The sequence below is a fragment of the Diuraphis noxia genome, unplaced genomic scaffold (assembly GCF_037042655.1).
Source record: "Diuraphis noxia isolate RWA-SAM2 unplaced genomic scaffold, SU_Dnox_SAM2 contig0003, whole genome shotgun sequence".
Lineage (NCBI taxonomy): Eukaryota > Metazoa > Arthropoda > Insecta > Hemiptera > Aphididae > Diuraphis > Diuraphis noxia.
This window is the reverse complement of record NW_028301713.1, coordinates 54,320,898-54,345,538: the sequence shown is the minus strand read 5'-3', so window position 1 is coordinate 54,345,538 and position 24,641 is coordinate 54,320,898. Positions and strand designations below refer to the sequence as shown.

Genomic DNA, 24,641 nt, shown 5'->3' with positions numbered 1-24,641 from the left:
ACCGTTAGGTAATTAAATCTATATTACTTCTGGTAATTTATATGAGCAGTGGTCCTATACCTCTATTTCTCTTTGCTAAGTTCTAAACACTAAATTTGAATGAGACATTATGTGTTTTAACTTGCTTAGGTTCACCTTCCAAAAGTAACAGTAGTTTTTATCAACTGTCCCACTGTGATAAGAGTAAATTTAGTCTTATGTGAGTAAAATGTTGACAATTTATTCAATACAGAGTTCAAAGGAAAATTATTTTTAGCATATTTGAGAAATTCATGTTTGCTGTTTTTGAATATATTATTAATTATACAACATTATTACCAAAATTACAAAGTAGACAGATAATTAAAATATCAGATGAAGAAAAAATTTTTTAGTAAACAAAATGTAAAAAAAAAATTTTATGGTTAATATAAACTTTGTTACGGTAACATATAATCACAAAACACAATATATTGAATCTTAAAATAATTTCTAACATAAATGCTTAAGCATATAAGATAAATTTATTTTACTATAACTTTTAAATGCAATAAAATGTATATTATACCTAATTACCTATATATAATACATAGGATAAATATACAAATATATGCTGTGAAACCTCGAAATAGCGGACATTTGTGAACTGAAATTTTGTTCCCTGTTATGTTCAGTTTGTGGTTTGTTCTCAAAGCAACATCCACTGTTTAGAATTTTGCACTATTTTCCTAGCTAGCTAGTAGAGGTTTTGCTGTGTTATATGGAAGATAAAGAGAAAAGTATTCTACTTTTTCTGTTCTCATTTATACTAATTTATATTTTATGAATTTTTAGGTGACTTAATAATAAGCACATTTGGCACAAAAGATTGTTTGCAGAGAGCACAATTAAATAATTAATGAACTTTATGAGTATTTTGGTGTATTTTTAAATTTGATGATTGAGAAAATGTTCTTCTACAAATATTGCATTCATATGGTTTTTCCTTCGTATGAGTTCTTATGTGAGTTTTTAAATTTCCTTTGTTTGAAAATGATTTACTACAAAAATTACATTTGAATGGTATGGCAGAACTTTTAATAATTTTTCGTGTATTTAATGTTGTTCCTTGAGATAATAATTCATTACTGTTGATTGATTTGTATGGATCTTCAACAGTAAGTGTTTTCATAAGATATTCTTTTTGTGAAATTGTTTTATTATAAATTTTTTTATTAGATTTGTCACCTATATGGAACATCATGTGAGTCTTCATATTTACTTTCTGTGCAAACGACTTTTTGCATATATCACAATTAAATGGTTTATCAGAACTATGGATTATTTTGTGAGTAATTAAAGTTGATGCTTGAGAATAAGATTTATTGCAAATAAAACATTTGTAAGGCTTTTCTTTCATATGAATCCAAATGTGAGTTTTTAAGTTACCTTTAAGTGAAAATGATTTATTACAAATACCACATTTATATTCTTTATCAGATTTTTCTTTGTTTTGAGAAGAGAATTGTTTTTTTTTACACAATACCTTCTTGTGTGCACGAGATATTAAATTTAAAGCAAAGGCATTAATATTTGGATTGCTTTTTGTCTCATATGTTGTAGACATAGGAGACATAAAGATTGATGGATCGTAATTGTAGTTCTCTCTCATAAAAAAACTTTCATATATAACATCATCAATAATATCCACTTCAGTTTTTATTTGTGTTTTGACATTTTCTGTAATATATTTAGAATCTTGCACTGACCTGAAACAATAATTATAATTAAAATTACATCTAAATTGTAAAATTTAAATTTAAAATATGACTTAAAAAACTAAGAATTTAAGTTAAGATCACTAAAATGTATAGTATATGAAAAGAGTGAAGTAGGTAACATTTACAGTTATATAAACTTTGTATCAATAATCTTATCCTAACTCAAAACTTAATAATTTTGTAAATTATTTTTCAACTAAAAATGTATAAGTTTTTCCTTTCAGAGCTAACATGAGAAATGTTAATAGGAAATTCCCGAGAAATTATTCTAAATCAAAAAACAAAAGTTTGCTTGAAATTTATGTGATTTATAGCCATAAAATTTTTTTAATTTTTTTTTTAACTATTAAATTTAATTTTTTATACAAGTATTTATACTAGGGATCAGTGACACAATGCCTCCGCTCAGAATTTTTTTCATATGCAATGATTTATCATTGAATTCAAATATAATATTGACATGCTCTTCAACTACTGTACAGCAGAGCAGTACCAACTAGTCCACATTTTTGTTTATTGTGTCTGTCATCTTTTGTAGCAAAATAAAAAAATGTTTTGATTTTCTTACTTCGAGGGGTCAAAACTAAAGATGAAGAATGTTAGTAATCTTGTTGTAATTTAAAAATGTTGCACAAACAATGACATCAAATGTAATGTTTGTGGCAAAAAAATTAACCTACTGTAGTACTAATGCCTAAGAGTAAAAAAAAATGACTTTAACCACAATAATATCATAAAATATACTTATTAATATTATAGACTGGCCAACTGTCTTCACTCAAAATTATTATCGGTATACAATTATTTTGTAATTGAATTCTAATTTAACACATCCAATACAATGAATCTGTAGACACCTAATGTACAACAGAGTATTACCCATTTATCCCCCTTTCTGAATAAATAATGTAAACATAATATTTAACTTAATTTCAAAGCAATTCAGAAATATTTTAAGTCAGTATTGTAGAGTTTTGATTTTGTCCAGTATAAATTGTACTTGTGCTTAAAAATAGGCTATTAAAAATTAAACACACAAAATTAATATAAAATTGACAAATAGAAGATAATCAGGTAGAAGTATAAGAGCCCAAGACTCTCTATCATGTTGTAATAAAATGCTTACCATTGATAATTGAATTCACAACCATAGCTGTCATTACATTCTACTGATTCATCAATATGTTCTTCTTTAATGTATGTATTAGTTAGTATATTTTGTTGCTCAAATTTTATCGAAGACATTTTGCTGGACATTTTAGACCTTTGAACAAAACTAAACAAAAAATAAATACAAACAATATAATTGGGAGATAGTACCATGTAAATAATAAAAAAAATTAAAGTATATGAAAATAAGTAGGTAGTTTTGATAAACTTTGGTTTTTGTGTACAAATAAGGTTGGATATTTTAATGCCCGACTGATGAGCGTATAAGGATTAAATATTATCCAGACATTTAGAAAAATCAGCAAATTTATAATTGTTTGTAAGGAAGATAATGATAAGATAAAAAGTAGTCAAATACCTATGTATCAGGTTCTCATAGCTATTTAAAAAATAAAAATCCATTTTTATGATGAAATTCAAATCAAGTTACTAGATTACTGGAATTTAACAGGATTATGATTCTCACAGTATGAAAAATGAAAAACAAAACCAATTTATTTATTAAATATGGATTAATCTTAAGATCACCATCCCTGATAGTGTTGAAACTGTCTATTAAATGTTTTGTAATAATCATAAACCATCCAGAGGTTTAAAATAAAACTTTACCTTATAATTGTATATATTAACCAACATGCTGTAGTTAAGCCTAAAAATTAATAATAAATTATGGGGTTAAGACTTGTCTACAATCTTAAATTTACATTTACTATTTACTAAAGACTATAATTTTTATTATGAATTGGATCTTGGATATAGATTTATAAATATTAGTTATATAATTATATTAACTTTTAATACACCTGAGTCTGTGTTTCTTATTAACTATTGCTAATGGCAATCCTATTACTTATGATGTGCAAATATATATTAATATGATCTTTTACCAATTACCTGGTGTGCGTCACCGATTGGATGACAATAGAATCAAGACGAGAATTTTTTTTATTTAGATAGTTGAAATAATATAATAACACAATTTTTGAATGTGGATTACAATTTTAATTTAATACTTTACAACAAGAAACAAAGGTGAACAATGGATTAAAATAATCCTTATATTGCAAATAAGTGAAAAAATACTGTATAAGCTGTAAGAGGTTAGCTATAAGACTAATAAAAGACTGGCTATTATGTCAAAATGGGGGTACTACTTAGTACTTACAGTACTAACCTTTGGCCCTTGTTTTTTCACTTCAAATTATTATTGTTTATTTTGTGTAAGTACATAGGTATAATTGAAGCATATGTTGTGACATTAATTACATTATAAATACATATTTGTATATATACATATGGCTAATGATTTTGTTGGTTTAGTAAAATGCAAATGTAAAGATGTTTATTATTACTTTATTAAGTTTTTTTTTTTGAAAATTTACAATCTGTATTTCATAACACAATAAGGGTAAAAAAGATGACTGACATAATAAAAATAATATATGAAGCATAAGATGAGGGAAATTATCCAACGGTGTACCCTCCAGTAATTTATTTTAATCCATTAATTTAATAGGTCACGGCTCCGATTTCTTTTGAGTTAGCACAGTGGGTTGTCAGGAAGAATATGTGAGAGACTAAAGGATTGGAATGGTGTTACAGTTTAGAGTGAAATCTGTTATCTGTTAGAATTTTTAGATCTTTGTGTAGGGTTTAATTTGTTACATACTAAGGGGCTGATGCTATTAACCGAAGAGTGATGGACTGGGAAGCTTTGATAGTACGGACTTGGGAAGGTTTGGAACACTCCCAGATTTGAGTACCGAACGTTCAAATGGACCTGAGTAGAGATTTGAATAATGTGGACTTAGTTTGTATTTTGAGAATAATTGGCCTAGGTAGATGGAGGCGGTTGTTAAGGATTTTAATATGTTTGGACTTTAAATGTGGTCTCAATGTTAATCTTTTGTCTAGTAAAATGTACAAATATTTTGCATAATTCGAAGTAGGAATCTCGACTCTTTGAAGTTGAAGTGAGGGGAGTTGTTTTTTTGCAGTGTAAATGGCACATGGAAAGATTTATCAGGAATTATTAAAGTTTTCCCCTTGTTAATTAAGTTTAGAGCCAATGGTTGTTTTAATTATACTCTTTAATTAGCCAACAACTTAATACAATTACACAGATAGACATTACTAATTGACATATCTTTTTTTCTATAGATTTAATGCAATATGCACACTGATAAAAATTAGTGCTAATTAAAACCCATTGTGATTGTGTTACAAATATCCAATATTTTATTATTTCTTCTAATGTTTAATTTTTTCATGAAATTTGTAATATTAATATCGGTATACAAATGCAAGAAATAATGTCATAATATGCCCAAGTTTCTGATAAAATGAAAAATGTTATTTAACTTGAGTTTAACAGATAAAAAAAACTTATCAAACAAATTATATAATTTCAACTGCATGGTTATTTATAACATTGGTTATCAGGTATATTTTAAATAAATATTAAAAATTATGATTGAATAAAGCATTGGCAACTAACTCATTAGAATTTGTAGGAAGATTACGGTTGGTTGTAGTAACACGTATGTAGCCAAGCCACGTAGGAGTCGTACTGTCGTAGTAGGACGTAGATATAAGAAATTTAGATTCGTCACTCGTCAGTAATAAGTAATAACCGGTATTCTACCTAAAAGTCCGGTATAAAAAGACCCGCGAAAAAAAGTCCGGTTTATTTATTATCGGTTAAGTTTATCGTTTGTTGGCGACTTTATTTGGGTCACCTAATACTAATATCTTTCAGTATTATCCATTATAGGAATCTAATCTTTATTAGCTATATGTTATAATTATCTTCACTTACCTTTTTTAACAAATGTTCAATCGATGTTTTGTGGATGAATGATTTCGTATTTTAGCAGAGGAAAGTACCTACTTGGTATTGTGACGGAGATTTTAATCTTACTTGGTTTATCGTATGATAATTTAGCAAGATTTTTTTATGTTACATTTTAATATTGTTCTACTTCCAATATATTCTTATCGCTTGCAAGATTGTGTTGTTTCGTTAATTTTGGAATAGAAATGTCAGCGGTCATGGTTACAGCGTTTATGATACAAAACATCGACTGAGCATTTGGTAAAATAACCAGGGTAAGTGAAGATAATTATAACATAAAGGTAATAAAGATTAGATACCTATAATGGATAATGTTAAAAGATAATAGTATTACTCAACTTAATAAAGTCGCCAACAAATTAACAGTAAACTAAACCGGACTTTTTTTCGGGGGTCTTTTTTATCGGACTTTAGTTCGTACATTCCTAATAACCCGGGTGGTCACCCATCCAGGAGCTAATGACGTCAGACGATGATTGATTGCAGCACAATCAGTGGTTAAACTGAGGGGGGACGAAGGAGGACTGAGTACCCCTTCTTATTTACGGTTAGATTATGCGTCCCCTTTAATTTAAGTCTCCAAAGTCTAGGGGGACGCTAAAAAAATAAATTTATTGTGAATTTAATAATATGTTGCATGTTAATTTTAATAATTTATTAAATTATTTATGCAGCCCCACACATTGATTAGATTTCGAATTTAAACGTATTTTATTTCGCTCGAATAATCTCCACGTTCTGAAGATGGTTAAGTTTAGTGCGATAAGCGATTTTTAAATAATAAATTATTGTGTAGTAGTGTCACAGAATAGATTAAATAGTGTAGTGTGTTATCCATAATAGTGTATTTTAGTATTTTCCTATTGTGAATCACATTACATAGTTTTAGTATTGGTTATGTATATTTGGAACTATACTTAAAGCTTATAATTGTTATTAATTTATCGTTGATTGAGCTATTGCCTATACCTAATTATATTAAACAAATAATTTATTCCACATACACTCTTACGTCTTGCACTCTTTTGATATATGCTATAATTGAATGTTGTTAGAAAACATAATGTTGAAGGTGAGATATGAGAATGTTGTGCAGTCTCTACATCAATATGCATATGAGTAAAATGCACACTTAAATACAGCCATACAGGGCTCTATAAATATTAAAAAACAAAAACGTACTAATGTTAGTGACAAACCACCGAAATGTTGACATGTAAAATTTGTGCTAACTATTTGCAATAACTGTTATAAATAAATATTATACATATTAATTATGTTACGACAGGTACCTTAGAATTTAAACCTTCCATTCTTAATTGAAATTAATAGGTTAATGATAAGTATTGTAATAACTAATAATTGTAAAGGGAAAATAAAATTATTAATTAACAATGATTAGCACTGTAATTAACAAAATTCAAATTTGTTATCAATGTCAACTTATTATCATATATCTTGTATGTGATAAGATAGTCGGATGGTAAATGCGCCGTGACATGTTTTAAAATTTCGCGTGCCGCACTAGGCACCTAATTGAGTAATTACATAATAATTGTTAATACTACCTATTTTCTTAAAAGCCTCAAAAAAATAGATAACAAGACAACACAATATAATTGAGTTTTGTGACAACTGATGAGTGCCGGAAGTGATCAAGCATACAATATGTTTATACATTTTTTATTATATAAGTAGTAAGTACTGTGTGGCAGAAAAGTTATTTAATTTGAGTAAAAAAAAAAAAAACAAAGTCCTAGACTAGTAGACTCTAGACAGCGTTAATTCCCAGCCAAGTGTCACCAATGGATGATTTCTTAATTCAAGATATTCATGTTGCTATTATAATATCATATATACTTATTGTGCTATGTTGTATAGATTGTGTATTTCAAATTGTAAAATACAAAAAATAAAAAAATTTGAGTAAAGAAACTAATAAAAGACAATCAATAATTTAATTCAAATTATTTGCATGTAAAAGAAAGCATATACTAACCCTGTCATTCTCCTAATCGGCTTAATCTGATAATTCCGTACTAACCACTAAAGACGTATTCAAACATACAATATAAAACAGGTTGCATATGTCGTGGTCTCTATAAAATATTACGAAATACAAGTAATACAACCGGATCGCAGTCCGGCGTACGGTCAAATACGGCAGCCCACTCTATTAGTCCCTTTTGACATTGCTTAATATTTTTTTTTTAATGCACACGTCACACAAAATTAACAGGAAACGTCAGAAACGAACGAATCTCTATCATTTGAACGACATCAGCTGTTACGGCAGTTACCGGGAAAATTGTAGCACTATCTATCAGTTTTATATTTCAAAATTTGATAAGTCACTGAATATAGTTTTGCAAGATTTTCAAGAAGAACTCGATACGTATCGACTGAAAATAGTTACCATACACATATTAATATGTCATAGACAGTCTAATATTATAGACTCTATGATAGTTACGTACCGACCCGTATCGAAGTCTAAGCCCAATACAGGTCGGTACGTATCGCATGTATATTGAACGTGTAACTTCTTGAACATCCAAATTATATTGATAAACTCTAATTTCTTCGTTGAAAATCTGGTTGCTGTCATGAAGCTGATGAAAAGATACAAAAAATGTGTTTTGTATTATTAAATAAATAAAATTATTTATTTACTTTTATTTTATTATTTTTATTAGCTTTTTATTATAAATCTAGCTCAAATAATTTATTTAAACCATTAAATATCTTATCATAACATCAAATGGGATTCTACCTAAAAGTCCGGCGAAAGAAAGTCCGGTTACAAAAGTTCCACGAAAAAAAGTCCGATGTCATAAAAGTCCCGTGAAAAAAAGTCCGGTTTATTTATTTACGAGGGGTAAACCACTATCGAAAATTATGTACACCAGATTATAAAGAATAAGTTTAAGGTACAGCTGCTCTAGTACAGTTCTGCGCTTATATATGACCCGTAAACTGATAAATATGCACTAAAAATAAAAAAAGCACTTAAAAAGGTCATTAAAAAAAGGATTTATTCGTATAAATATAAAAAACATTGTAATTTATTTATAATTATTTGGTAATAAAAAAAGATAATAAAAATAATAATATAAAAATATAACTTCATTGTTTTCGATTTATTGGGTATCTTTAAGCCGGACTTTTTTTCGCGGAACTTTTATGACATCGGACTTTTTTTCGTGGGACTTTTGTAACCGGACTTTTGTTCGGTAATTCACATCAAATATATCATCATTGACATCATTCATCAGGTATTCACACGGGTAAACTGATACTTTTATATGTCCAAAATCTACAGTAAATATTTTATTAAGATTTGGTAGGTACATATCAAAAAAACTGTCGCTTAATACTTTTATGGGTCCTACATGAATACGACCATGCTCATGAGCACTGCAGTGAAGACATTATTCTGTTGAATTAAATAAAATCGTACTTTTTGATACGAAAAATAAAAAACAAAATTTTTCTGTGTATTAACGCAAAAAGAGAAATTAATAAAATTAAATAAAAATAACTATAAATGGATATAATAAATTATATAAATAATTATAAATATAAAAGAATAGTTATTTTAAAATTTAAAATTATTATAGGGAGTTCTGATTATTTGACTAGCAGTAATATAAAATATGTATATATTAGGTATAAAGTAATTTTGTATAGATATTCAAATAATGCCATATAATATCTAATATTTTATATATTATTCTCAGAACTATAAAACGAGGTTTACTAATTTTATTGTGCACTGATGATTTCCCAATTTCAAATTGCTCTTTATTCTCAGAATTACTAGTATTACTACTACGATCTGTCTTGGTATTTTCACCTGAGGTCCACCCAAACCATCCAAAGTCATTGCGGCTGATTTAATAGTATAATAATATGGTGTTAAACATGTATTTATGTATCTAAGCGGGGCATCTAGTCTATTGGGTAGGTGGAAAAAATGACCACGGAAAAAAAACCCCAAAAAAAATCTAACGGAAAAAAACCCACGAAAATAAAAGTGTGTTTTATATTATTTTGTTGATTAACTCAAATACCTATCATAAATCATAATACAATCACAATAATTTGAACGTTGCCGTAATTTTTACGTATAAGTCAATATTTGAACTTCAAATGCTAATAAAAAAAAATGTGCCTATGTATTTTTATAATTTTTTGATTACCATAAGAATAACTTATGAGGAACTTTGTATTCAATTTTCAAGTATTTTGATAGGGCCAAAAAAATTTTATCGACCCTTCCAAAAAAATTTTCAGAAATATTGAAAATTTCAGTTGTCTATAAAGATCTCAAAAAAGTCAAAATATTTTGAAAATTAAATCATGTAAAGAAAATGCCAATCTTAATAACTGGTAAAATTTTCAAGTATCTAGGACTCATACTTTTTGAATAATAACAAATATTTAAAATCGTTTCAGGATAAATCGTTATCGTTACGCTATTTCGTAAAAATTTAAAATTCAAACGCAATTAAGATTTTTCCTATAATGACGCTTCGAGTTTTCTCTATAGCTACTTGAAGTAAAACTTATGGAAAACTTAGTGATGTATTCTTAATCTTTAGTTATAAACACAAAAAATTTTATGATTTTTCAGCTTCAAAATTACTTGCAAATTTTCACATTTTCGACAGATTTCGTAAAAATTTTAACTATAAACGCTTATAAAAAAAAATTGTGCCTATGTATTCTTATAATTTTTTAATCACTTTAAGAATAACTTATGAGGAACTTTGTATTAAATTTTGATAGGGCCATAAAAATTTTATCGACACTTCAAAATAAAATTTTCAGAAAAATTGAAAATTTCAGTTGTTTATAAATACCTCAAAAAAAGTCAAAATATTTTGAAAATTAAATCATGTAAAGAAAATGCCAATCTTAATAACTGGTAAAATTTTCAAGTATCTAGGACTCATACTTTTTGAATAATAACAAATATTTAAAATCGTTTCAGGATAAATCGTTATCGTTACGCTATTTCGTAAAAATTTAAAATTCAAACGCACTTAAAATTTTTTCTATAATGATACTTCGAGTTTTCTCTATAGCTACTTGAAGGAAAACTTATGTAGAACTTAGTGTTGTATTTTTAATCCTTAGTTATAAACGCAAAAAATTTTATGATTTTTCAACTTCAAAATTACTTGCAAATTTTCGCGTTTTCGACAGATTTCGTAAAATTTTGAACTATAAAAGCTTATTAAAAAAAATTGTGACTTACGATTTTTAATTTTTTTTAGCTACAATAAGAAAAACTCATAAGGAACTTTGTATTAAATTTTCAAGTTTTTTTGGTCGTCCAACATTTTTTTACCGACACTTCAAAAAAAAAAATTCTCAAAAAAAGTGTAAATTTCAGTGGTCTATAAATAACTCAAAAAAAGTCAAAAATTTTTGAAAATTAAGCTGTATATAGAGAACACTAACTTAAACATTTGGTGAAAATTTCAAGTATTTAAAGTGATTATTTTTTGAATTACAACCATATAAAAAAATCGAGGGGATACTTTTGACCTCTATAATGCACCAAGGATCTTCATTTTTACATCGGAAACCACCCCCAAAGTTTGAAATCGAAGCATTATTTCGACTAGTTATGCTGTACAGACACAAAAAAAAAAAAAAAACACACATCATTGTAAAATCAATACATTCATCACTTCGTTCAGAATCTAAAAGAACATCATTTATGCTTATTGTACTTTTTTTTTTTATTTAGAGATTGTATAAACTAGATTAAAAATAAAAAAAAATATTATATAATAATTATATTAAATATAGATGTATTAACATTTATTTTTAATTTAAATTTTTTCGAAGGGCTTTTTTTCTGTGGGTTTTTTTTCCATGGGCTTTTTTTCCTTGGGTTTTTTTTCCGTGGGTTTATTTTCCCGTTTCCGTGGGCGTTTTTTCCGTCAATTGTGATCATAAAATTGACTAGATGTTTTTAAATATCATGGTAAAGTCTTGTGTCATTTTAAGTGCTTAAAATAGCAGGCACTGGTATGTTTGAAGATTTTATGTATTGTTATGAATTTCAGAATTTATAATATTGGACGTCGTCAAAAGATAATACAGCCCTATGATCAGTGTTGTATATAGGGAACGTTTAGGGAATTTTACGAACGTTGCACGAAAGCACTGTAGTGCAAAGTTCTGAAACTTTTCTTCTCTTGCGCGCTTCTTATTTCTTATTTCTTACCTATTCACTATTGACTACTGTAAAACGTAAGTGGTTATTGTGAGTTGTGACTATCGCAACTCAGACTACAATCTACTTAATAGTACCTATTTTAATTAATTTGGTGTTTTTTAAAATAAAAATATTGATGAACATCATTCATATTATTTTAAAGTTGTCACAACTCTGCTTAAATGTAAGTATAACTATTCAATATTGCTTAACCATATATAGATATTATAATATAAATACTTACCAAACAATAGAGGTAAGTATTCTAGAAAAAATAAGTGATTCAAGCACAGATCTAGAAAAATTTTCATGATGGTGGAAAAGGGGCTTCGGTGCACCACTTTAATCTAATTGTTTTTTTGGTAAACGGTAAAAAAGTCCTAGAAAAAAATAATTTAAAAATAATATAATTGATTAGATATACATAATTATGCATTAATTATTATCATTATTTTATAATTACTTATATTATATTAAACAATAATTGACACATATTATGCATACATTTTTTTAAATTTATCATCATTATAACTAATAAGTAGAATGTATAGATACATATAAGTTAATTGTCACTTGTAAATTTGTAATTTACCATTATCGTTACTACTCCTTACTTCTTTTTCGTAAACAATATGATATATTTTGTAGTGTAATAACGCAAAAATAAAAGATAAGAAAAATGAAAGAGGAGATATTAAAAATAAAATTAATAATAATAATATTAGTATAATATAATATTATTTAATATAGTAATGTAATTATTTATTATTTAATTATGGGAGATGAATTGGTCTGAATAAATTGTAAGGCAAACACAAGGGACACAAGCCTTGAATGAATGCCTTAAATATATTTATAAGTTATTAATTATTTTTAGTTATCTTAACTTATGTCTTGTTGTTTTAAATTTGCGTAATTACCTTCCCCCTGATCGTCGGAGGGCTCTCGAGGTCGTGATTCGAGAACGATCAAGTATACCGATGATAAAATTATTAATTATCAATTTATTAAATTATAATAATTTTTCATTCAGTAGGGGGGTGGAGGGGGCGCCCCCCCCCCACCCGTAAGCTGTGTTTTGTTTAGGAAAAATGCCCAGTAAAAAGATTTAAAACTAATTTTAATACGTTGAGTGCCGCGGTCGACAGGTAGTAGACAATTGTCAATTTGTATAGGCTTATTTTTGGTCTTATAATTTACTCGGTTATCAGAGCAATTCTTCCGTTTATGTACGTGGTTATTCAGTGAAACGTATTCTTTTCAACGGTGTATTAGGATTTTATTTTCGTTCATTTTTAACAAAGTAATGGTTATTTTTTCCCAGAAAACTGTCGATGACGGCGACCACGACAATCATTGTATACATAAATATATTATATTTATATATTATTCTTATAATATACAGTTGTAATCTTGTAAAGTTATAGTATAGTTTTATTTCAAATACTAATTAATAATTATTGATTATAAAGTTGTATTAACCATAACTGTTTCGTGTAAGTTATTTTTGAACACAAATATGTGCGCTTGCCCACATATTATATTTTATTTTGTATGTAAAATATTCGCCCCCCCCCCTTCGTAATCTCGGGCTGGTACCGCGCCTGCCTTACCTTATCCGTAGCTGTCTGAAAACGCAGTCGACGTAATAAGGACGGAAATAATTATTTTAAACACTCAAAAAGAAATAACGGAACACTGATTAATTTCGTTTTTTTTTTTAAAAGGAAACGGCACAGTTGTCGCTCGCAGGATCTTGAGAGTGTGTGTTGGTTATCTTTGATGTGATCTTGCACTGTTCTGTTCAAGTGGTGCTCGTGCACTGATGAGAGGAGACGATTTTGGTCAAGCCCGCCAGAGCCACCGGCGGCCCGATCAAAGGTGTCGGTGTCTCCAAAGAAAATTTTCTTATTCTTTGGCGACAGAGACCCTGACCGACCATCCCTTATCTCCGGCGGCACATGAAAGAAATTGTATGTGTTGCGCCGTACCGTTATAATCCCGTACAGTGTCCTGTACGTGACTAGACAATGGGAATCGTTCCAATCATCAGTGACTTGATTTATTGGGGTTTTTTAGAGTATATTACATGCATGCGACAACTTTACCGTTATTTAATTTATTGCATGAAAATAACGAATTTACAATTATGATATGTGAAAACGAGCTTATCATTACATTCACCCTACGCTTTTTTGTGTTGTGCCTTCACAACACTACTCATGGTTGAGTGTTAGCGTGATACAATAATGGAGATGTTAGAAAAAAAGATTTTTGAAAGTTAAAAGTTGGAATATAATGCAACCGGGTAATGTGTTTTATATTTTATACAAAATTAAAGGGTTAATGATAATATGATTAGAGCTTATACATATAATATCGGAATAGTGTAAGTGCAAATTTGAGGCTTGAGTTTTCTTCCACTCCTATTCCAATAATGCTCTATCTGTATTAATTTTAAAATTTTTTTGAATTTGAATTTGAATTTCCTAACTGGTGAATTATAATGATTTCTTGTCTAGTTTTGAATTGAGTTATTTAATATTTTTTTTTTATATATGTAACTTATACTAACTTAATTATTAACTTATTCTTTTGTAGGTAATGATTATTTATGAAAAGAAGAGAGAATTGTCTATATTTTTATATTTTTATTACTTTTTTTATTTTATATATTTTTTTAATTTTTTTTTTAACCGAGAGTCTTCTCTGGTATGGGGCTATTGATGCTCCATTTTATTCATACTTATCATCTGTTTTTACTATTTTGTAATCAGAATTTTTTGAATTATACTGTTTCTTGTGCTTGTTGTGCATCAAGTGGTGTGTTACATTGGAAAATAACCCACCAATTAGCTTGATACTCCACCCAAAAGTATCGTATAATAAAGATATATTGAGCTCAGTGTTTATAAATGCTATAACCATTTTGAAAATAATTACTATCCCTAATGTACTAACTTACTAATAGTTTGTTCATCAATTAAATTTTTTACATTAATGCCCTGATCTATGACACTGTGACCTAATGTTTGTCGAATTAAATTTCTCTGAACTGTCTCAGATTCCTGAGGAAACATTAAGTGATTTTGTAATGCCTTCATTATGTCAGGTGTGTATATACCTGCTGTCATAAAGTTGTCCGAACTTTCGTAAGACCATGTGAGTGCAGTGTCAGGTTTTAAGGATTGTGGGTTGTTTACTTTATGTGGTTTTGGTGTTAAAGAAAACCATTTTCTGTTTTTCTGAAAAGCGGGGGGGGGGGGGGTAAGTATTCGTTGCAATCTATTTGAGTGCCGTATGTTTGTAATATGTGGGTTTTCGGAGTCATGAAGAATGTTTTATTGTTGAATAGAACTGGGAGTTCATTGAAACAAGAATCTTGTATCGATATCTCTACATTTACGGGTTTGCACTTTTGTAGGTAGATTATTTCGCCATTTTTAATGGCTACGAAGCCAGGCCCTTCACCAATGGTGTAAGCGAATTCAAAAAGACTGTATGAGGCTAGTGACAATTTTTGCAATAAGAGTTGCCTCTCGAAGTTACATTGTTTTTTAGTCAAATCTTCGTAAAGATTTGTGACTGTTCTTTTTATTGTATATTCTAGATAGACGAATTTTGTATTTATACCTATATGAAAATAAATCAGTATTGAATGGTTGAATTTTTTTGGGTGAAAATATGTTAACGTACATGGGGTTAGATAGTATGAGTAATTGATTGTTTTCAGTTTGGGCAATTGGTATGTTGCAGGCAAATGTCATGGAAATCTTTTTAATGAAAATGCAATATATGTTGTTTCTACAATGTACGTTTCGATTTTATGATTGTTACGACCTAATGATATAACTAAGGAGGCTGGTCCATCGTATAATACGTCGTATTCTGTAATACTACAGTCTGACTTCTCGTTCCTCCAAATTACTTCCCCTTTGTATTGGTCAAGTCCATATGACTCTGATAATTTTAGCCTAGAACCCGTTGGTAAGATTAGTGTGTTATCTTTGTTGTTCGCTAGCGCTATACCCTCGGATAAATGAATTTTATATTTAGCTTGCACTATGACATTGTTCCATGTACCTACCCCTAGCATTAGTGAAAGTGGTACCTTCGCAATTGCCATATTTGTCTAATATTGAAATAAAGCATGACCTAAAGTATTGTGCATGAATTTCTACTTTTTGTAACAGTTTTATTTTTGGTAGTGATTCAATTTCTGTGGGTTTCGGAGTTTCGCAGAGATCTACATCTATGCTGTTGAATGCACTAATATTTATTTGTGGATCCCCCAGTCATATGCTATGAAAGTTCGTATAGGATTGAGCTTTAAAATACAGATGTAAGTGAGTATTTACTTTATATAGAGTATAAAAATACAATATATTGTTAATAAGCGATAGGCATTAAAAGTCATGCATAATGTTACAATTAATGATAATGGCATTAAACTCATTAAAGCTAATTAAAAAAAATAATTTAAAGTAAATATTTTATTTTTATACGCTTCTACAAACTAATTAATATGAATAATAACTGTTTTATATAATTAGTTCCTATAATATGAATTATTACATATTACATGATTGTATTAGTAACATTTATATGATTTTAATTTATATTAGCGTTATATATATTTTGAGATATGTATATATATTTTTTTACTAAATATATAAAAGAGAGTAACAAACAAAGGTATATATATATATATATATATATATATATATACCTTTATTTGTTACTCTCTTTTATTATATTATTACAAAATTAGTCATTTTTTTGTTGTGTTTTTATGTCGTTTAAGTTGGTCAATGTGTCGATATTGTGGTCGATTTTGTTTATGATTTTAATGTTGTTAATTGCGTTTCTCGATAATGAATCAGCGACTTTGTTTTCTTTACCTTTTTTATATATTATTTCAAAATCAAAGTCTAGTAATTTTAGTGTTAGTCTGGCTATCCTATCGGAGGGTATTTTTAAACTGTTATAATATTGTAAATTTATATTGTCACAAAATACAATAAATTTACGTCCCCATAAATATTCTCGAAAATACTGAATACCAAAACAAAGTCCAAGTAATTCAAGAGTGGTAGAGGAATAAGTTTTTTCCGAGTCTAAGAGTTTTCTAGAAGCATAACCTACAGGGTGTAATGTATTTTTGTCATCGGCTTGCTCAATGCATGCGCCTAAACCCATTATAGAAGCATCTATTGTTAAATATACGTGTTTATTATCGCCGAAATGCATTAATAAAGGTTCCGAGATTAAACATTTTTTTAATTTATTAAATGATTCATTATGTTGGTCAAGCTATGTTATTTTATTTGTTCACTAAGTGGGTGTGCAATTTTTGCAAAATCTTTGACGTGTTTTCTATAGTACGAACACATGCCTATAAATGATCTAACGTCTTTTATTGTTTTAGGTATTATAAATTCAGTAATAGCTTTGGTGTTTTTGTCTAGAGGTTGTATGCCGATAGTTGATATCTCATGTCCTAATAATTCAATTTTATCAAAAAAGAAATTACATTTTTTTGTTTTTAAAGAAAAATTTATTTTATTAATAATTCCGAATGCTTCGCGTAAATTGATTATTGCTTGTTCAAAATTATTGCCATAGGAAACTAAATCATCGATATAAATTATAATTGATTTATATAATATATTTGAAAATGCTTTATTTAGTTCTCTTTGAAATATTGCACTACTATTTTCCAAGTCTTGTGAAAGTTAATAGACCTAAAATGGATGTAAATGCAAGTTTATATTGGTCCTGCTCTTTGACAGGGATCTGGAAAAATCCGCTGTTTAGATGTAATGATGAAAAGTATTTTGCTCCTTCTAGGACTCTAAATAAGTCAGCAATACGAGGCATTGGGTATTGATCGCATTCTACTCTATCATTAAGTTCTTTATAAGATACAACTAATCGGTATGATCCAGCCTCCTTTGTTTTACTAAAAATGCCGGGGCGGCAAATTTTGAAATTATTGGTTTTACTATATTTGCTTTTATTAATTTGTTTATTTGGTTCTCTAATTCGGTTCTTTGTTGTGGTGAAACTCTATGAGGTGCATTAAATTTTGGTTCCTTATAATTTCATTTCATTTTAATTTCACACGGTTTTATATTGGCGGCTTTTATGTTAGAAGTGTCGGTGGTGAAAATGTGTCTGTATTCAGTTAATAGCTGAACAACTTTATTATGTTGTATTATACTTAGGTTAGGAGAAATCGAAAATGGTGTACCCTCGTAATCTGTTATGGATAGTTTTGTGAAATATTTACTTGATCTGAGATCGTAATTATGTCACTTATTTGGTTATCGGTTTGTTTGATTTGTTTGTTAACGATACTTTCTAATGATTCGACATGTGTTGGTGTCTTTGTGTAAGAGGGTGTGTTGGGATGAGTCCTTTTTTACATTGAGATGCCGCGTCTGTGGACTGCGGTGAATCCGTTATTTTGGGGATTATTTCCGGTTTATTATTATTATTTTTTATATGGTTGTCGTTTGGGATTATTTGTATTAGATTCTGAACGAAGTGATGAATGTATTGATTTTACAATGATGTGTTTTTTTTTTTTTTTTTGTGTGTCTGTGTACAGCATAACTAGTCGAAATAATGCTTCGATTTCAAACTTTGGGGGTGGTTCCGATGTAAAATTGAAGATCCTTGGTGCGTTATAGAGGTCAAAAGTTAGCATTTTCCAACAGTTTTCAAAAAAATTGAGAAAAACAAAAACAAAATGACAGAAAAACGTGAATTTTTACGCAAAACCAGTTTTCGACCAAATCGATATTTTTATATGGTTGTTATTCAAAAACTAATCACTGTAAATACTTGAAATTTTCACCAAATGTTAATGTTAGTGATATCTATAAACAGTTTAATTTTCAAAAATTTTCGACTTTTTTTGAGTTATTTATAGACAACTGAAATTTTCGATTTTTTTGAGAATTTTTTGTTGAAGTGTCGGTAAAAAAATGTTGGACGACCAAAAAAACTTGAAAATTAAATACACGGTTCCTTATGAGTTGTTCTTATAGTGATAAAAAAATTATAAGAATACATAGGCACATTTTTTTTTTTATTAGTATTTGAAGTTCAAATATTGGCAAAAATTCGTCAAAACCATGAATATTTGCAAATTAGTTTTAAGTTAAAAAATTATAAAATTTTTTTCGTTTATAACTAAGGATTAAAAATACAAAACTAAATTTTCCATAAGTTTTCCTTCAAGTAGCTATAGAGAAAACTCGAAGCATCATTATATGAAAAATTTTAAGTGCGTTTGAATTTTAAATTTTTACGAAATAGCGTAACGATAACGATTTATCCTCAAACGATTTTAAACATTTGTTATTATTCAAAAAGTATAAGTCATAGATACTTGAAAAATTTTACCAGTTATTTAGATTGGCATTTTCTTTACATGATTTAATTTTCAAAATATTTTGACTTTTTTTGAGGTATTTATAAACAACTGAAATTTTCAATTTTTCTGAAAATTTTTTTTTGAAGTGTCGATAGAATTTTTATGGCCCTATCAAAATTTAATACAAAGTTCCTCAAAAGTTATTCTTATAGTGATTAAAAATTATAAAAATACATAGGCACGATTTTTTTTTATTAGTATTTGAAGTTCAAATATTGACTTAATACGTACAAATTACGGCAATTTTCAAATTATCGTAGATCGAAATTCATAAAAGTTTTTCTTTTTAATTCTAAGATTTGAGAATTTAATACAAGGCTCATAATATATTTTTACAATAGCAGTTGAAAAATAAAATAAATGTATAGCCACAATTTTTTTTTTACATGTATTCAAATTTTAATTTTGACAACATACGTAAAAATCACGAAAATAAATTCGTAAATTATTTTATTCCAGAAATTCATAAAATTTGTATTTTTATTATCGTTTTTAGTGCTCTTGATATTTAAGTTATGTGTTTGTAAGTTGAATGTCGGTGTTTCTTTTATATGAATTATATGATTAGGGATTTTATTTGATGTTTTCGGTGTCACCGTACCTGGGATCCAATGAGTATTTTCATTAACATTGTATAAGATTGTAAAGACTATAGGTGGTTTATTGCCATCCCCATATACTATACCCGTATTATCGTTATCGTTATAATATGTGTACGTGTCATGGTTATAATAATATGCTATTGCGGCTAATTCTTCATCAGACCACCAATAGTTTAGTAATTCATTTAATTCTAATAATTCTAATAGTTCTAAAATTGAAGTTATTTTATTTATTTTATTGTCATTTAATGCGTTACAAACGGCATAGAGTCCACAATTCCCATCACTGAGAACGTTTTCTCCTGGCTTGTATTTAGAAAATATATCATGAGCTTGATTTATTATTTTACACTGTGTGTTAATTATTTTAGTTTCGATTTTATTATCATTAATATTATTATCGCAATGTGTGTTAATGTTATTTATTATGTCGGTGTGTTCTTTTGCTGTTATATTTTCTTTATCTTTATAATAAATATGTATTTCAATATTAGTATTTTGGAATTCTGAGTATAATAATTGTTTAACTATAGACCAGTTGAATTTATGTGGTTCAGAATCAAGAGTGGGCATTGCAATTTTAAAAATGTTTAATTTTATAGCTTGAAGTTTTAAATTGTGGATTGAAGCTTTTAAATCTTCGTATTTAGTTTTATGAAAATACAATTCTTTCGTTATTAGATGGAATATAGTTTTATTATTAATGTTTATCGGTATAGTGTTTCCTACATTTATTTTTTGTAATGAAAGTTGTGGTTTAGTATCACCATATACTTTGCATATTAGGTTTGTTATTCCTTTGTTCATTTTAAGGTCTGAGGATACACAGTGAGCTATTGAAAAGTTATCTGGGCAGTCAAATATGCTACCTTTTATTTTCTTAATGTTGTTAGTGTTATTTATGAAATTTAATACATTTGTAATGTTGATTTTTAGTTGAACATTTATATTATTATTTAAAATGATGTTATTATTTTTAAAATCAATTAGAGCATTATTTTTTATTAAAAAATCATTCCCGAGTATAATCGTGTTAGACAGATTTTTTATTACGTGAGTGTTTACATCGAAGTAATTATTATTAATTTGTAATTGTATTTTAGTTATACCCGCTACGCATAACGGTTTGTTGTCTGGTCTTGATAGTTGTACTGCTGTAGGTGTTATAGTGTAGACAGTGTAGTTATTAGGTAATAGTTCTTGTCTAATACAGCATATGTTTGCCCCCGTGTCAATTGTTATTGGTAAAGTAATGTTATTAAATTCGGCTTCAATAAAAAGAGCATCGGGTGTGGAATTAATTGTATTGATTTTATATGTAGGTGTTGCTGTAATAGAAGGTGAACAATTATCAGCTATGGTTAACCTAGTATTTAGTTTTTTGATTTATTAATGTACAAATTACAATTATTGGCCGTGTTTCCAGATTTATTGCAGATTTGACAAGTAGTTGAATTTGATTTATCTTTGAAAAAACATTTATCTTCTGTATGGTTTGTTTTTGAGCAAATTGAGCATTTTTTTCTTTGAGTATTGGGAACATTTTTATATGTGGATTCATTTGTTTTTTGCGTTTTATTATTTGTTGGATTTTGTGGAAAGTGCGATTGATTGTAAGTCGCTGGAAATGTGTTCCAATATGGCGTATTGTTATAAGCTAAGAGTGGCAAGTTATTATACGTTTGTGGCATTTGCGTGAGCCACTGTTGATTATTGAAGTTATTTTGATTAAATTTATTGTTATTAGGTTCGTAATAATTGTTTTGTTCGGTATTATTTTGGCGTTGTTTGTTTTTATCTTTGTTTAATAATTGACTAAACATATTTTTTATGTCTTTAATTTCGTCACGTATTTTATCAATTTCGTTTGTGTTTTTATTTGTATTTATTTGTTGGATTTTAGTTTTTATTATGTCTGGTTCGAAATCAAAAGAAGATTTGGATGTTTCACCTGCGATCATGAATTCAATCATTTCATATTTTCGTACATTACTTTTTAATTCAGATAGATTTTCGTTGCCCATTATGCCTATGTATCGGGCTACGGAGGGATTTAAGCCTTTCATAATATTACGTACCATCTCTTCCTGAGACATATAATTAGTATCAATACGTCTGTACAACGATTCAGCAGCTGAATTTCATCTTCGTTGATGTACGAGACAGTAGGTTCATCAGGTAATTGCTTACGTTTTTCTAACATTAAACGAAGCATGTCAATTTGGGCTATCGGTTCGAATTCTAATCTTAGTTTCTTTTCTAATTCAGCCCATTTTATATCTCCCCCACTATCTATAATATTGTCATAAAAAGTGAGTGCGGAACCTTCTAAAAATACAGGGATATATTGCGTTTTTCAGCTTCAGACCAACCATTTATGATGGCTGCTCTGTTGTATTTTTTTTTAAATGAATCATTGTTTTCCGAAATAGAACCCGAGAAATTAGTTGGTTTAAAATATGTTTTTTTATTATCAATCATATTATTTTTTATTGTATTGTCGACGGAACTAGTAATTGATTCTGAAATGAATGTTATATGTTGTACTGATGTTTCGAAATCGTCAGGAGTAGATTCCCCTTTTAGATATTTTTGTAGCCTATTTTTTAGATCTGGAACTAGACCAGATGTTATTAATTGTCTTCTTGACAATTCAGTTATTAATTTTTCTTTATTAAGTTTAGTAATCCAACCTGTTGAGATGCTGTTAAAATCTATGTCAGGGAATTTGTAATTATTATCTAACTGATTTTTTTGTGACTTTTGCATGCGTAAAATAATAAAAAAAAATTTCTTTTTATTATTAAATTAATTTATTACCTGAACGAGAGGTATATATATTTTTTTATATATTAATTAATCAATTTTTTGAAAGAGAAGAGAAACAACAAACTATTGAAAGAGTATTATGTTTTGTACCAATATTTATTTGAGATAAATAATTGTTTATTTTATTTATTTATTTTATTTTTTATTTTTACTATAAATATATATTTATATATAATTCCTAAGTAGTAAAAGCAAACAGAATAGTTAAATTAAAATGTTTCACTTAAATACTAGAAATATCGTTTGTTAATTTTATATTATACAATTAGCATTCAAACCCACGAAAAAAAAATAAAAAGTATTTATTATAAGCACCTTTCAGAATTCAGAGCAATATATTTATGTATACATGAGACAATGCCGAAGCATTTCTCTATGTCCAGGTGGATTAATATATTGAAGTTCTCCTTCCAAAGGTTTTAATGGGCTAAATTTTTGTTGAATATCTAGTTTTTGTCGTTTTAAATAAGCAACTTCACTAGAAGGCCATGATCAGGCACTGATAGTTCCTCGTTTGGCATCATTAAAAACCGTGCACATCAACTCACTGATTTTTTGAGATACCTTTAGGTTTTGTGCAGAGATTAGTTTATCTAAAGGAGCTTTATCTTTTTTAGGTAAAGTAGACAAACGATGCATTTTTAAACATTCAAAGTGTTCTTTTGATAATAAATGGTTAGAAAATATATATTTTCTCGGAACAGTACCACCAGATGAACAAATAGCTGGTACATGATTTTTTTTGCTTTGTGTGTATCAATACTGTACCTGGATACTGAACACAAATAGAACATCTCATTAACTTCCTACCATTGGTCTGAGGAACTTTTTCAAAACAAACATTATTTATTATATTGCTCTTAACACCAGGCTCTTCAGGCATATCATCATTAGTGTGGTTTACAGAATTTAATTTATTTGCCACATAAGAAGCTCCATTTTCATCACCATTGTTTTCATTATTACTTATAATTTTTAAATTAACATTATCTAAACAATATAACACATCTAATCAAATTCAAGTTACATTACCAACTAATACTGAATTAATAATAAATTATTTAAAAAAATTAAGTAATGAAAATATCAACTATTTAAATTGATATTAATCTTATTATTATTATTATTATTATTATAATCCTTAAATACAATTTGCAATAAATGACTTTCATAGTATATTAATTTCTTACCTTTAGTCTGAGGAACTTTTTCAAAACAAACATTATTTATTATATTGCTCTTAACACCAGGCTCTTTAGGCATATCATCATTTGTATGCTCATTTTGAGCTGTAACGGTAGATATAGCTGGGTCGATTGTCTTCTCTTTTTTTTATCAGCCACTTATACATTATTAATATTAAAATATTTAATACTTAAATAGTTAAATTTTCAAACCAATATTGAATAAAGTAGATTAAATAATAACTAAAATAAAATCTGGAATCATAGATCGTAGTTGATTGATTGATATTAATCTTATCATAGATTAGAAGTATAATGGTATACTATATATAAAACTGTAGGTACTGTATAATATGTCTTAATCAATGGTTTTATAATATAATAATAATTCTAAAAATAGCAATAGCCATAGCTGATAATATAAGGAAATAAACATATAATCAAAATATTGATAACATAGATGGTATACATTAAATTCTTATCTATCAATTTCCCAACAAGAATTTTTTAATTAATGAAGAAAAAAGTGTAATAAAAGCATTACACACTTTTTAATTTCGTATTACACGCTTGGCATTTCGTAC

At 27.8% G+C, this 24,641-nt stretch overlaps 2 protein-coding genes and 1 pseudogene across 14 annotated transcripts in view; 1 reads left to right on the top strand and 2 right to left on the bottom strand.

The window, feature by feature from the left end:
• Positions 1–24,192, bottom strand: LOC107162850 (uncharacterized). Of its 11 annotated transcripts, none has more exons than XM_089223769.1 (4): positions 7,056–7,146; positions 6,768–6,917; positions 2,866–3,015; positions 1–1,727 (listed from the first exon to the last, which is right to left on the bottom strand). In XM_089223769.1, the coding sequence occupies exons 3-4, from the start codon at positions 2,994–2,996 to the stop codon at positions 875–877; spliced, it is 984 nt and encodes a 327-aa protein (XP_089079895.1). In that variant the 5' UTR covers positions 2,997–3,015; positions 6,768–6,917; positions 7,056–7,146; the 3' UTR covers positions 1–874. The 11 variants fall into 11 exon arrangements, with proteins under 11 accessions (XP_089079895.1, XP_089079899.1, XP_015365444.1 ...); XM_089223768.1 differs by lacking the exons at positions 6,768–6,917; positions 7,056–7,146 and adding exons at positions 12,243–12,378; positions 24,064–24,192 and having other exon boundaries at positions 2–1,727; XM_089223767.1 differs by lacking the exons at positions 6,768–6,917; positions 7,056–7,146 and adding exons at positions 12,243–12,378; positions 13,612–13,810 and having other exon boundaries at positions 2–1,727.
• Positions 12,023–24,641, top strand: part of LOC107170717 (mutS protein homolog 5-like) — a 35,978-nt gene continuing 23,359 nt past the window's right edge. For all 3 annotated transcript variants that reach the window (XR_016190992.1, XM_089223765.1, XM_089223764.1), the window contains exon 1: positions 12,023–12,182. Coding sequence is in view for 2 of the 3 variants with exons in the window: in XM_089223765.1 (XP_089079891.1) it covers positions 12,181–12,182 (2 nt within the window). In the remaining variant the exon portion in view is untranslated. The remainder of the gene's footprint in view (positions 12,183–24,641) is intronic.
• LOC149057542 (uncharacterized) lies at positions 14,735–17,197 on the bottom strand (annotated as a pseudogene).